Source organism: Aythya marila (genome assembly GCF_965140915.1).
Source record: "Aythya marila genome assembly, chromosome: 9".
Lineage (NCBI taxonomy): Eukaryota > Metazoa > Chordata > Aves > Anseriformes > Anatidae > Aythya > Aythya marila.
The window spans coordinates 16,939,818-16,954,516 of NC_139050.1; the positions used below are offsets into that span (position 1 = coordinate 16,939,818).

Here is a 14,699-nt window from a genome sequence, read left to right on the forward strand (position 1 = left end):
AGTGTTTAGAGTCCTCAACTCAAACTGCTGGTAAAACTTAAAACTTACATAAAGCTTCTTTTTTTTTTTTTTTTTTAATTAACTGTGTTGGCAGGGACCTATCAGCCCTAAGACGAAAAGTAAAGTAAACTAAACTGAAGTCCCTGTTTCCCTGAGGGTTGTTTTTGTTTTGTTTTTTGAGTTCGTTATCATTTGTGGCTGCTTTGTGTGCCCAGTAATAGCAAGTTTCACATGTGCTTCTTGAGAGCCACATGAGCGGTTAGGTCACTCCGTATTTCCTAGCTAAACTGCTGTGCATGAACTGAAGTGGCCTCCCTTTCAGCCCCACTTAACTCGGGGCTGGCTGTGCTGTGAACTTCACTGTGACTAAGTTTCATACTGGCAGAGGTTTTTTGTCGTCTGACTCCAACGGAGAAAAGGCTGGAGGGTGATTGTACTGCTTGACATCTTGTCATGAACAACCCCCTTTTCTAGCAGAAACAGGGGAAATTAGGAGGATGGGCTAATGTCTTTCTTCTTTGGCTAACATGCGTTTCTTTATTTTGAGCTTCTGACAGCATCGTATATTCTCATCTGGATGTTTTGGTAGTTTCCAAGATGTAAAGGGTGTTGTCAGGAAAGAAAACTTCCATGATTGTCTTCATACATAGTCGTTTCCTTTGGGACTCAGTTGCACTCCAGTAAGTGCCTTGTCGAGATGGGAGCATAAAACCTTGGTGACCCATTTTGTTTTTTTCTTTAAGCTGTAAACATGTGCTTGTGTAGACACTGCAACACAAGGAAACCTCTTGAAGGTCCCAAAAGTTCATGTTTGTTTTTTGAGCTCATTTATAAGCTGGCTGTCTTGCAACTCACGGCCCACCTGAAGGAGAAGTGAGCAGGTGACCAGCAGCTCATTGCATGCTTGGTTTTCTGAACTTTCATGGCCTGGTGGCTAGGTAAGGAAGCTGAAGCCCCAGCCTCAGTTTTGTTGACTGGAGAGCTGTCACCACATCCTCCCGGGTCTGTTTCTTCTTCTCTGATACAGGCACAGCCAATTCTGCAAAGTTGTTATGGCTTGTTTGATAGAATGGGCCATTAACATAATGGTTCCTGAGCAGGCAGTCAAGTGAGTTTTCCTTCCTGTTCTTGTTGCCCCTTGTAGCACTGTCATGCTGTTTGGGTTCAAATGCTCCTATCCCCACTGTCTGCACTAGGGGAATTGGAAGGATGAGGCACTTGTAGCTCCTTGTAGCTCTGGGGACAGTCCCTGCTGTGACAGTGTGCCCCTTAGTTCTGCCCACAGACTTCATGTTATGCCTTTGGTGGTACCACCATGATTTTGAAGGTGTCTGGACTAAAGGAGCCTGTGGGTCTTCATGCTGTGCCATGGAAGTCTACTGGCAGTGCAACAAGGAAAACTCCCGCTGAAGTTGGCAGTAATTTCTCCTGGATGTTTTGGGTGTTTTCAGGTACTTTCCATCCTGCAGCTGAATTCCCACAGGCTGGTTGTGCACCTTCCTCGCTTTCCTTTTCCCTTGGGAACTTGAGCTGTGTTTCCATACACATACTGTCTATGTTCTAGTCTTCAATTTGGCCGTGTGTGGCTGGAGTAGTGGGTTGGCCTAGCCAAGGGCTTCCATGACGCCGGCCACCCAGGGGGGTCACCTGCACAGGGGGAAACCTGGCAGCCCCTTGGAGGTCCCCTTGGGGAGGGGGTGTGTTTCTGTGTCGTGATTGCCACCTGGTGGTCACCAGTGAGACATGGTCCCCTCTGAAGGCCACCCTGTCACCCTGACCACGCTGTGGGAAGGAGCAGGGAGGACCCAGTGGCTCCATGTCCCGCTGGCGATGCCATGAGTGTGTGCTGCCGTGCTCCTTTCTGCATGCCATGTGATTTTATTGTGTCTGTGAAATGCCATTTAACTCTACCTGCCTCAGGTAGCAGATAAAGCAGAACAGCTCCAAAATAGTCTCCTTTTTCAGATAAATATTACAGGTACTGCCACATACAGTTGTTTTTCTGGGAACCTTTTGTCAGCGATGGAGTCCAAGGCTGTTTGGAGTGTTAGTCCAGACATCTCCACACTTTTGGAGATGGCTAAGGTAGAGTCTTTACTTCTCGCCACCACGGTATGATGATGGATTAAACTATTTAAAAATAAATAAAAAATTGGATCACAGACTCCCTTTGTGTAGCTTTTCATCAAAGTGATGCATGGGTTTCGTGGCTGCTCTTGCTCAGGGCCTTGGATATTGGTCTGTCAAGGTGACATGATTTGTCACGGGATTTGCAATAAAATGAAACATTGCAGGATGCTGTTTCACTCATTGCTCTTCCCAAAACCATCCAGGCAGCTTCAATTCCCTCCATTTCTGGGCATTTTATTCCATTCTTTTTGAAATCCAGAAGGATTTTGCTGTGAGGGGCAATGACTAGATACCTTGGGCAGCTCACGGTGAGGCAGGAGCGAAGGTGTGACCCCTGAGCAGTATAGCTCTGTTGGAAAAACACCTTTCAGAAGTGGTTGTCTGTGAGGAAAGCTGTTCCCTTGGGGCAGCTGATCACCACCCTGATCTGCAGCGTGGGACGATGGCCCTGCCAGTGTGGGGAGCACGATGCCGCTCTGGTGGCGGGTGGCCTGGTGGCTGAAGTGGAGCTGGAGGTGCTGACAGCTTGGGGACACAGCTCTGTAGCTCCATCACCCTGCAGCCACCTTCGACTGGGAGCTTAGGGCTTTCTCAGCCCTGTGCAGCTCAGCCTGTGAGCGCCGGGACCTGGAGGGCCTTCCTTGGTGGCCTTTCTTGCTGTCCTCTCTCCCACACAAAACTACCCATAGGAGTGATGACTTACTGACATGTGGGATGTTCAGAGGGCTGGAGCACCTCTCCTTTGATGACATGTTGAGAGAGCTGGGGTTGTTCAGCCTGGAGAAGGGAAAACTCTAGGGAGACCTCACTGTGGCCTTTGGGTTCCTAACGGGGGCCTACAGGAAAGATAGGGGTGTGTAGGATAGGAGGTGATGGTTTTAAACTGGAAAAAAAAAAAAAAAAAAAGCAGATTTAGATGAGATAAAAAGAAGAAGTTCTTTACTCAGAGGGTGGTGAGGCACTGGGACAGGCTGCCAGAGAAGCTGTGGATGCCCCATCCCTGGAGGTGCTCAGGACCAGGCTGGATGGGGCTTTGGGCAGCCTGGTGGGAGGCGTTAGAACTGGGTGGTCTTTAAGGTCCCTTCCAACCCATTCCATGATTCTGTGATTCTCCCAGTGCTGAAAGAAGCCCTCTGTGTACGATGACTGTGGACAAGTGTGCTCTAGGGACAGACTCAGTAAGGTTTTTAAATTGTTACTGAAGTTATTCTCTCCCGTTTGGGAGCCTGCCTGGCTCTCAGAAAGAATCAAACCTTCTATAATTACGTGTGGTCTTTTTGGAGAGTTCTTATCACGTAACCTTTGACCACGTTGGCAAGTTTCAGCAGAATCTGGGGAATGGAGAGGGCTCAAATGGACGTTTGTGGCAAGGGCTGGCTGCATAGACTCCATCGGTGTCACCGCTCAGGGGCAGATGGCAGTGGGAGGGTGGCTCTGCCCCAGGCGTACTCCCAAGGGAGATCAAGCTGTGGTGAGCTGGCAGCTCAGAGCAGCTCATTGAGCTTGCAGATACAGCTGGTACCCTTCACTTCATGCCTCCCAAAGCCCCAACTGCAGCACGTTCCTGTCGGTGCTTTCCCTGCCTGCGTACTACCTGTGCCTGACGTCAGCACGAGGGTATTAAAGTGGCCCTCCAGGGTGCTCTAATACCCTCCCATCAACGTCAAAGAAAAAGAAATGTTTACGTCTGTAACCATCATCATTTTTTTTACATTCTAACATTTTGGAGAAGAAAAAACACACTCAGGCCTGGGGTGTCGCAGACACCGTGACTCCTGGGGAGTGAGTGTCTGACCGCCCCTGGGCCCTGTGCCTCTTGTTGTTTATAAGCCTCTTGAACTATTCTTGCTACCCTTGGTGGCTGCAGAGCCCCATGAGCGAGCCTGGCTGTTACTCCGGGGCCGTCGATGATCCTATATGCGTTACCTTTGATCACATGCTATCCTGTCAGCTTTTTGCTCTGATGCAAGTCATCATGTCTGTGTGACTGTAACATGGCCCCAATTAAAGTCTGCTGTACACTTCTTGTTTCAAGGCACTTGGGAAATGTTCCCTGGAACACTGTAAATCAAATGTTAATTACTATTAAACAATATTAGTCCTATATCAAACCTCTGGGTAAACCCCTTATGGTTCATAATCTAATTTCAGTAAACGGATCAAGAGAACATGGGTTTCAAAACTGAGCTGGAAAGCACTCTGGCATTAAAAGGCGCTTTCCATGACTTGTTGTATGGACCTCCAGCCACCCTCTGAGTGTGCTGCCCTTCCGAGAGAAGGGGCACCCAGAGTTCAAGCATATGCCATTTCTTTTTGATAGGGCACTGTGTCCTTTTTTTTTTTTTCTTTCCAAAAATTAATAATAATAATAATAAATCTGATCCATCTGGTCAGGGAAGTTTTCTGAGTCAAATTTCTTCTTTTGCATTATGGAGTTTGGTGCAAGGCACGAGGTTGAAGCGCAGGCCCCGTGCTCGTGGTGCTGGTGAGGGTGCTCCTGGGGGGCAGCAGACTCATCCTTCCAAAGTCTCCCAGCTCTGCATTAAAAGTTGGAAATGAAGTGGTAATTTCTCTGGTTTATTGTTACTGCTGAGAGAGAGGGAGATAAAACTGATGCCTCGTTTATTTACATTAAAATAAGGATCAGACTGGGACCGAGCTGGAGAAACGGAGAATTAAGCCTGGATGCCAAATGCGCACGTATTTCTGCCATACAGTTTGTACATAAAATTGAAACAATGGAGGGAAATATCTTTTATCCTTGTTTTCATTTTTATTTTAAAGCTGGGCAATGTGAACTCTACAATTTACCACACCACAAAGCGCACAATCCTTTTCAGCATATTACCCAACGTGACAGGTTTATTACGCAGCCCTTCCCGGCGTGAAGAGAGATAGCTTTGCTCCCATAAAGAAGATGGGCTTGCTTGCGCTGCACGGATGGGGTTTGTTCTGTGGCTTTATGGCACATTTGAAGCCCTGAGAGCATCTTGCTCGTCCAAATGACAAGCACACTGTTTTGGCCCCAATTTTGGAAAGCAATTAGTGCCTGTTCTCACTCATTAGAATTAAAGCAGAAGGATCAATATCATGATTGTGTATTTTATGCAGTGGAAAAACACTTATTAGAGTGGCTGTGTTTGCACTGTGTTATTACCCCTCTCTTTTGTCATATTTTGATGGATTTGCCTTAATTTCAGTTGTAATTTTCTTGGACCAGGAGCATTATCTCTATTGCCTGTAATGTGCCATTCACCCTAATGGAAGTATATTTAAGAAAAAAAGTGTTAAAAAAAAATAAAAAATCATTACCTCTGTGTACTGTAGAGCAATCTGGGGATGAGAAAGGGGAGAAGAACCACCATGGGATAGGTTCTCCTGCAATGCTTGTAACCAGGAAGGGAAGGAGCAAATGCCCCACTCCTTGGTAGCCCAGGTTTGCACGGTGCATCCAGAACCAAACGCTTGTCAGACACCAGAGCTCGCAGGGAGATGAGTAGTGGGGTCTGCACTGGGCCAGATGGGAACTTTCTGTGAGCATCACAGAGCAGCAGAAGCATCTGCACACATGCAGAATACTGCAGCAAAGGCTGTCAGCACGTGGGACAGTTTCCCTTGTCTACGACTTGCTTCTAAATAGTTGTCTCCTCTACAGTTTGATAGTGATTCAGAGGCTTCTGCTTAGCTAGGAGCCAAGGAACGAACTACAAAGAGCATTTAGGTCCTGAAAAGAGACTGGAAATGGATGGAATGACAAACTGGGGACACGTCTGTTTGCATGGGTTCTTCACGCCTCTGTCTTCACAGGGCATCTCTTTGCCTAGGCAGGGCAATGTTTCTTTTGGGATGGAGAGCAGCATGCAGAGCTCCCCAGCAGCTCTCCTCTGCAGAGCTGTCTGGGGTTGGGTGGGAACCTGTTCTCCATCGCAGGTGGTGGGGCTCAGCCACATTTAAAGTGGTGAGGGAAGGAAGATCTCAAGGGAAGAAGCCTTTGTAAAGCCAGAGCTGCACTTTTATTGTCCCTGTTGAATGTGGTTGTTTTCTAAAATTTGACACTTTTACCTCTGCGAGAACCTGGTAATGTAAAACATCTCCTTAAAATGAAATACACAAAACAGTCCAGGGTACTGTCTGGCTCATGTTTTGCATCTCCAGCAGACGTAAGTCATGGTATGGTCTGAATTCCTGCCAAGTCCTCTGCCAAAACAAAGGGAGAAGCGAATGGGTGAAGGAGCATGTTTGAGGGCTCGGCAACCTCTCTGCAGAGATGGTAACAATGCAAGAGTTGTGATTACACACTTAAAAAAGCAACCCTTTCCTTCTTTTTGCAGGCAGCTGGCCAAAAGTCTTGGTCAAGCAGGGGAGATCGAGCCGGAAACAGAAGGAATCCTGACAGAGTACGGAGTGGATTTCTCGGACTTTTCCCCCGAAGCCCTGGAATGTCTTCCCCAAAGCCTTCCCTGGTCTATCTCACCAAGAGAGCTGGCCAAAAGAAGAGATTTAAGGTAACAGCAAAAAGCTTGGTCTGTCAATCTTCCTTGGGTTGTTGCAGCATTCTTTTGTTTTGATTTGTTTTGATTTCATCACATTTTGGAGAGGCACAGACTTTATTACATGTACTGTGTTACGTGTTACCTGTGCTAACTTGGAAAAAATGCTTTTGAAACTACCTACAAACCCCCAAAATCAGTTGTTTGAAGAAGTATTTTTTGAGGGAAAGAGACTTTTTCTCAAAAAGAACTATTGAAAACTGAAAATTTGGTGTTTGGTACCTAATCTGAAAGCTTTATGTTTTTGTCTGGAATGTATTACGTATTTTAGTGGTCGTTTTATAGCAGATATTTTCTGAATGCCTGGCAGATCGAATGACTTTGGGCATTGTTACTTTGAAACTTAAGCACAGGTAGAGACTGTCCTGCGTTTTCCTGTCTAGTCTCCGCGTTGTTCTCTGTTTTGAAGAGCTGGTGTCACGGGGAGCTTGATGGCTCTTGATCAGGTTAGCAGCTGGCAGACTTAGTCCTGGCATCTTCATGCTGTGCACCCACCTCACATTACCCATCCCTGCAACTTTGTGATGCTCCCGTTGGCTTTTGGGAACTCCACGGCGGTGGATGCTGTGACATTGATGGTCTGCTCAAATAATAACAATAATAATTTGTTGTGCTCAGAGACCTCTCTGCTAGAAAAGATTTAAAGACAAAAGAAGAGTAGTTTGTTTCAAACCTCCATTTGCAGTAAAGGAAGGAAGCTGCAAGAAAGCAAAACAATAAATGTGTTATTAGGATGATACGGTGTGTTCCACTCCCACACGGATAATTGAGCATCCTGTCTCGGTTGGCAGGTCTCATTGTGTCATGGCTAACAGATTCAGCAGCTCAGGATAATGTTGCTTTCTTGCATGTCCTCAGGGTGAAACAACCCCATGAGCATGACCCCTCAAGACAGTGTGTGCAGTGGTTAAAGCTCTTCTCCTTACTTTATCTGTTGTTGGCATGGGAGCTAGCAATTGGAGTGGGTAAGCTGATCAGCTGCAGCCGTTTGTGTCTGTACCTGGACTCCAGATGTTACTTTGGACCTAATCCTGCACTGCGGCCTGTGACCTTCCCACTGCTTCAGCTTCACTGGAGTTCACTTGCCAAACAGTGGAATAATTCAAGGGAGGATTGTGCTCCTGATGGACTAGTGGCCACACTCAGATACCAGATCCAGACTGGAGACTCCAACTAGCTTAAAAAAAAAAAAAAAAAAAAAAGATACTGAAAGCTGCAGTTCAGAAGCCACTGGAAAGTGCTTATTTTTATATTCTTGACTACATTTCAGTAGCTTTCGCTGTTTCTTCTGACCAAGTTCTTTCAAGCAAATAAAGAGCTTGACTTGTCTCCAGTCAGACAATCATTTTTGGAAACAAATTCCAAGTGCATTTGTTCCTTTTATTGCTGAATTATTGCACTGGGACTTATCAAGGTGATAACAGTTTTGCAGTTAAGCCATTTAAATCCCTTTCTGCCCCTTCCCGACCGCAGTGCACACTACAAAGAAGATTGCCTTTTGATCCTCTCAAATATAAACATTTAACAGTCAAGATTTTTAAGACAATTATTTGAGCTTAGTGTACTAATCCTTTTCATGTCAACTGCCCCACTGCTGACTAACTAGTTTGTGGTGTAAACACATAGGAAGATAACATGAGGCTTCTAGCTATGAAAAGTAAAATACAGATGGATCTTACTTGTTTCATGATAGGGAGAGGTTTGTCTACCCAGAAAAGCTGAGTTTTATGAGTAGATGTAGCGTGAACTGAGTGGAGCCCTGCAGCTGGAGACCTGGCTGCCTTCTCTTCTGGTCTCTCCCATGAGATGTTGAGAGACTTCCTGACACATCTAAGTGCTCAGCTTTACCTTGGCATTAAATGTTAGCGTTCATACTGTTGTCGGTAAGTGCCTTGTGGTCTGTGGTGTAGTACAAATGGCTGCTACACGCTGGCCCAAGACAGCATCCAGAGGCCAGGCACCTGAGCTGGATGTACGTGGGAGCTGTGCCTTGCTTTCCAGGGGTGCTCATGCACTGCTCAACACCACCTGCCTCTGAGCGCCCAGCTTTACTTCGTGCATGTTGATCTCCCAGGCTACTGTACAGCACTGTAAATATTCTGAGAGGATATTATTAGATAAATTATAGTGAAGTAAAGGCCTCCTGAAATGGTCATGTTAACACTTCTAAATAGCTCGTCCTAATCCAGTTTACACGTTGTTCACCTGACTACGGTAAACATAAATTTGACTTTGGCTTAAAATACTCTTGTTCGTAGTAAATCCTTTCTGGTTTTGTAAAACAGTAATGTAAATTTTCTAACGTTATTAATTAAGCCTTTGGGATATGGAGCTGAGACCTGAGCAAAGTTTCAGGTTGTTGGTATTCCCTCTTCCTGAGATAAATTTTTGTAGTTTCTTTTCACCACGTGAAATGACTCTCTCCTCCTCGAAAGGCAATTTCTGTGTTCTGCTGAGCCGTGTCCTTGGTGTGGTCAGGTCTGCGTGCGAGCCAGCGTGCAGAGCACTGAGGCAGAGGTTCTGTACCAGAGGCATTCGTGAGAGTGGTTTTAGATGAAAGCAAGGCAATGTGTTTCACTGATCTGCTGAGGCTGGGCAAGAGGAGGGAAGGATATTTTGGCCATGCCATCTTGTAAATACGTTCCTTGATCTTCTGCAAGTCTTTCAGTTTTACAGGAAGCGTGTTCTTGCCATGCATAGTCTGTTTGGATAGCAACTGTGATCTCACCTACATAGCCTCTGCAGAACTGCTTCCAGGAGATCTTTTTTTCATCGTTTCTCCAGTAATGGCTCACAAAGAAAGGTTTACATAATATTTTAATATTACTTAAGGCAGAAAAGATCCAAACCTCGTGGATGGCTTTGAAACCTTTCCGCTGATTTAACTCTCTGCTCTGCCAGTTATGCTCACTTTTGTCATGGACATCTGCTTTTTACCTGGATGGTTTTATCTATTTGTGAAATGAGGCAGGTATTTCATGGGCACTCCCAGCTTAATTGTTTGTAAGGAACACTGAAAATTTCTAATGAAGAGCACCAGGCAAATATTAGATATCTCTATTACATACCACAGTTGTATTGTACAGAGAGCGTGAAGTTTCATTGAAGTATCAGAATGGCCTGGTTGAGGAAACTTGCCTTCCAGAGACATTAAATGTGATAATACAGATGGGACTGGACTATCTTATTATTCAGGTTGACCGGAGTTGGTATTCTTCTCATTAGAAGTGTGAGAAATGTTTGGTTTCTGCTTTTAGAGAAATGCTGGAGGATTAGTGTTAAAAGGACAAATTTTGATGGGTGCAAAGTTTCGACCATTTTCCCATCGTTTCCAGTGTTTCAACATGTAATATTCATTTCCTTGTTTGCTTTGCTTTGCACTTAGTGTTTCAGTGGTACGGGACAAAGCACAGCCTGTGAACAGAAGAGGGTCAGTGCAAAGGAGGAAATGCAAATTTCAGAGGTGGGCGCAGCAGATGGGGGACTGGAGGAGGAAGCCACTTGAAGAGGTGTAGCCAGGAATCCAAGAAACCCAAAAGCTATTTCTAAGACTTGTTCCAAATGTTTCTAATTTCATTCATATCTTTTTGTTTCCTTTACTGCTTAACTGGGACAAGAAACTAAAGCCAGGAAAGTCCGATCATAGTGGGAAACAAAAACCTAAATATTGGAGAGAGAAAAAAGGCCGTTCTTTGCAAAGCAGTTCTGCCTTTTTGCATGTCTCCCATTGTTGGTGTTACTGTGGAAAATGTATAACATCACTCTTTTGGAAAGCACTAGAGCCTGTTCAAGTGGAGATGGTTTATATAGTCTAACATAGAAGAACTTGAGGATATCTATTTCTTTACCATTTGCCTAATAATAAGTGAGCCTGTTGACCTCCGCTGGACTATTACAAATGTGAAACTTGGCACTCAAAATTGCTTGCTCTAAATTTTCCAGTTGCTTTCTCTTTTTCCATTTGGTGTCATCCTGCCAACTAGTGATTTTATTATTATAAACAGGACATTGTATTCACTTTTAAGAAGAAATATGAAGCTGAAGGTAAAATTACAAACTGCAGTTTCTCAGCTGGCAAAATACAAAACAATGAGCTAAAAATACTGAGCAGAGAAAGGGTGCTGTGGCAAGAAACTCTGAAATATCTACAAGATGGATGTGGTCTGAGGAGCAGAAACTGATTGACTTCAGATGAAAGGCTCTGAACTTTAAGAACTCATGAGAATCACTGGTGATGGGGGTCAGAAGGAACCTCTGGAGATCATCTACTGCAACCCTGGTTGCTCAAGGCTGTGTCAAGCTTGTTTCTGAGTATTTCCAGAGATGGAGATTCTACAACCTCTCTGAACAACTTATTCTGAGGTTTGAGCATGTTTATGGTAAAAAGGTGTTGTTTTTTTTTTTTTTTTTTTCCAATTCTGTGTTTTGTGCCCATTGCCTCTCATCCTGTCGCTAGATACACTGAGAAGAATTGGGCTCTGTTTACTTAGTCATCTGTGCTCCTTCTCATCAAGTATTTCTTGACACGGGTAAGATGTCCCCACCTGAGCTTTCTCTTCTCGAAGCTGAGCAGTCCCAGCTCTCAGCCTGTCCTCTGAAGTCGCACACTCCAATCCAGTGATCATCACTGAGGCCCTTCAGCAGACTTGCTCCAGTATTTTGATGTCTTCCTGGTACTGGTGAGCCCCGAAATTGCCAGCCAGGCAGCCCCCAGCCTATACTGGTGTGTGGTGTTATCCCTCCCCAGGTGCAGGACTTTGCTTTTCCCTTTGAGCTTTGTGACATTCCCATCAACACATTTCTCTACTGAGATCTCTGAAAAGCAGCAAAACTCTATTCCTCCTGTATGGAGCATGAGCTGTTTTTATTTAGCAGCCTTCTGGCTGCTGACAGGCCTGGAGGGCATCACACTGGGGCTCAGCAAGGATCCACAGCATTGGCAGGGGACAATTAATGCTCACTTGCTTCCTTGCTAGTGCAGAGTTAATGAACTTTGCTTTTGCAGACAAAGAGTGCAATGAAGCTTTCAGCTAAAGTTTGCATCTTGATATTTCAATACGCCGTGACCTAAATTGCAACTGACCTACAGCTATCAAAGCTATTAAAGGCTAAATGGTAATTTGGGCTGCCCATTCAGAAATGTAGCATCCTTCCTTTGGTTGATAAGGGGGGAAAAGCGCTGGGCTGTGTCTCTGCGTCCTGCTGCGGGGGGAAGCTCGGTGGTTGGCACTGTTTGTCAGGGGGAAGCTCTGGCAGCAGGGCAGTACCTGCACCGTGGTTCTTCCTGCCAATTCTTCCTCAAGGTGTGGTGCAGCTATTAACAGGGATTAGCCCTGCTTATAGGAAAGGGTTGACAGCGTGTTCTTTGCTGTAGTTACCCAAGCAGGTTATTGGCTGATAAAATGAGAGGTGCTGGTTAAATAAATAAAAATAAAAAATGGCAGCCTTGAGCTGAGCAAGGAGTTGGAGGAAAGCAATCAGCCTCTGAAACAGATGTCTTTGCAAGGCAGGTGGAATACTTTAGTTTGAAATGAGTGCAAGTCAGATAAAACGTCATTAAACAGCTTGTTTCCTGGAGATTTTCCACTACAAAAAGCTAGTGTTAAGTAGAGCAAGACTTACTCAGCTATAATAGGATATGTAAAAATGCTCTGGTTTCTGATGGAAACTGAGAAATGGCTTGTTTAGCAAATGTATAAGCAACATTGCTGCAGACCTGACTGTTATCTTGGCGTGGAGCAGAGCCACAAACAGGGCCAGATTATGATCTCTGCCCTCTCGCTGGGCACCGAGCTGTTCTGTGACTAATTCAATGTTCTCCATAGGGAGAAAGAAGGCACACAAAGGATTACTCAGCGGTGTCTAAGGATGTCAGACCTAGTCCCTCTCTAGCAGGACCGAGTCCAGAAGTGTGACGATGTCCGTACCTGCTCTGGTACTTCTGCTGTCCGGGCAGCCGGGGGAACAGAGCCCTTGGATCGGTGAGGAGAGCTAGCGTTAGCACAGTACTCACCCATTAGCTGAGTAAGTAAATCCGAACAAAACAGCTCTCCTGTCAGAGTGATGTGATTCAGCTCCCTGCTCCTGACACTCAGTTGGCTTCCTCAGGTCCTCCGCTCTGTTTTCATAACATTTTCTACTACACTATAGCTACAGCAATTGTGGTGACACTGTTTTGTGCAAAATGATGCATGGTGTTTGCTGTCAGATGCTGCTGTTACCAGTGGCTGGTGTGCAGACACACTGGCAACACCACGGGTGTTTTTCCTTACAGGAAGGCGCGTGTGGTCATTGGAAGTGCAGCTTGAAGTGGAATCAGTGGTGTGCAGTTGGACAGGGTTCTTGTGTGCTGATATTGCAGGCCATCAAAACCAAGCTTGCTTAGTTAAGAGTGTTTCGCTGTGGAAAACAGTAATAACTTTTGCAACTAGGCTGCTATATATACAGTCTTGTTCCTGTCTGGCTGCTTATTTTATAGAGGGAATAACAGGGAGAAGAGGATAAAAAGCTTAAATCAGTTTGGGAACATGTCCATTTCTTGTTGGATTTTAGTGGGTCACAAGGTGGGCTTTAAGTGCATGCAGTTTGCAGAAGAGTGCCCCATCCTGTCACATTTTCTAATTCTGTGATTAGAAATTCTGTGATTTGTCTGTGTGAGGTGGCCTGCCCAGTTCAGAGGTACTGGATACTGCCACTTTCCCTGATCCCACAGATGCTGTTCTCTCACTACAGGTCGGATACCACGTACATAGACACAAGTAGAGAGATCCAAGACTTGCTGTCAGCCAGGGCATGTCTCTGGTGCTGTAGATGAAGAACTGAAGTAGGTGAGGCTGTATATCCCATCGTGGTATTTCAGGGCCAGTCACTGATACTAGAACAGGCTGGTCATTACAAGGAACAACGTTTTCTTCATGGCTTCATTCTGATCCCGACTACTAGGAGACCTATTTACACCTTTACAGAATGTGGTGTTCGCAGTGGGGTCTCATCTCAGCCCTCCTTTCATGTCTTTGCAGAGCTCTTTCTTTCCACATCTTGTCTGGCCTTTGTGAGCGGGGTTTTGTCATCCATATAGGAAATGGTGCCTGTAAGACAGCGTACCATAGTCATTGTCCCAGTTTCATGGTTCATAGAGTGGCTCAGGTTTGAAGGGACCTTAAAAATCATCTAGCTCCAGCTCCCCTGGTTCCTTGTGCTTCAGGAGAGAAGGACACTTTTGTCATCAAAGCTGAGAAAACATTTGTTTTCTTGAAAAATAAATCCTTTTTTTTTCAAGGTCTGTGCTGTAAGCTGTTGAGTGAGCAATGTATGCTCTCTGACCTGTCTGCCCTGAAGGTTTTGGTTGATGGATCCTTGTTCCCAGGTTATTCTCAGATCCTCACTCTCCAAAAAGACAGAAACAAGCATAATGCAGGTGGCACACCTGAAGGTATTTTCTGTGTGAAGCAGAATTGTCCTGGAGACATCACAGCACGGTTAAGAAGTGGGGCAGTCCAGAGAAGACTAACTAAGGTATTTTGGGAGCTGAGGGACTGGCTTGAAAGAAAGGATTAACTGCACAGTGTCTGTTTGCCAACACTGAAACTAGAAGTTTGTGAAAGACGTAGTTAACGGTTAAAATACGTGGACAAAAAAGAAGCGAGAATCACTCAAGGTGGTGGGAGGACACAAAGGGGTGTTATGAGGACAACTAAGGTAAGACAAAGAGGAAACCTTTCCTGTCCAACCTAAAATAGAATGTAGCTTGCAGTGCTAAAGAAAGTACTGGAAACTCCATCACGAAAGATGCTTAATACTATACTGGAGAAAGTCCTCGCAAATGTATTGTCAAGTGTAGCCCAGCTCTGACCTATGGGGGTTGGATGACCTAACGTCTCTTCCATTTCTAGCTCGGTGCATATATGATTAAGGTAGTTTATATAATGCAAGTGCATTTTCAATTACACTCCACCTTCTTGCGTGGGATAGTGGTGGTGCAGAGACCTCATTATATTTGTGGCACAATTACAGCATGAC

At 45.2% G+C, this 14,699-nt stretch overlaps 1 protein-coding gene across 2 annotated transcripts in view; it reads left to right on the forward strand.

The window, feature by feature from the left end:
- Positions 1 to 14,699, forward strand: part of DIS3L2 (DIS3 like 3'-5' exoribonuclease 2) — a 188,458-nt gene that overhangs the window by 76,501 nt on the left and 97,258 nt on the right. For both annotated transcript variants that reach the window (XM_082766823.1, XM_082766824.1), the window contains one exon: positions 6,462 to 6,635. In XM_082766823.1, coding sequence (XP_082622949.1) covers positions 6,462 to 6,635 — 174 coding nt within the window. The remainder of the gene's footprint in view (positions 1 to 6,461; positions 6,636 to 14,699) is intronic.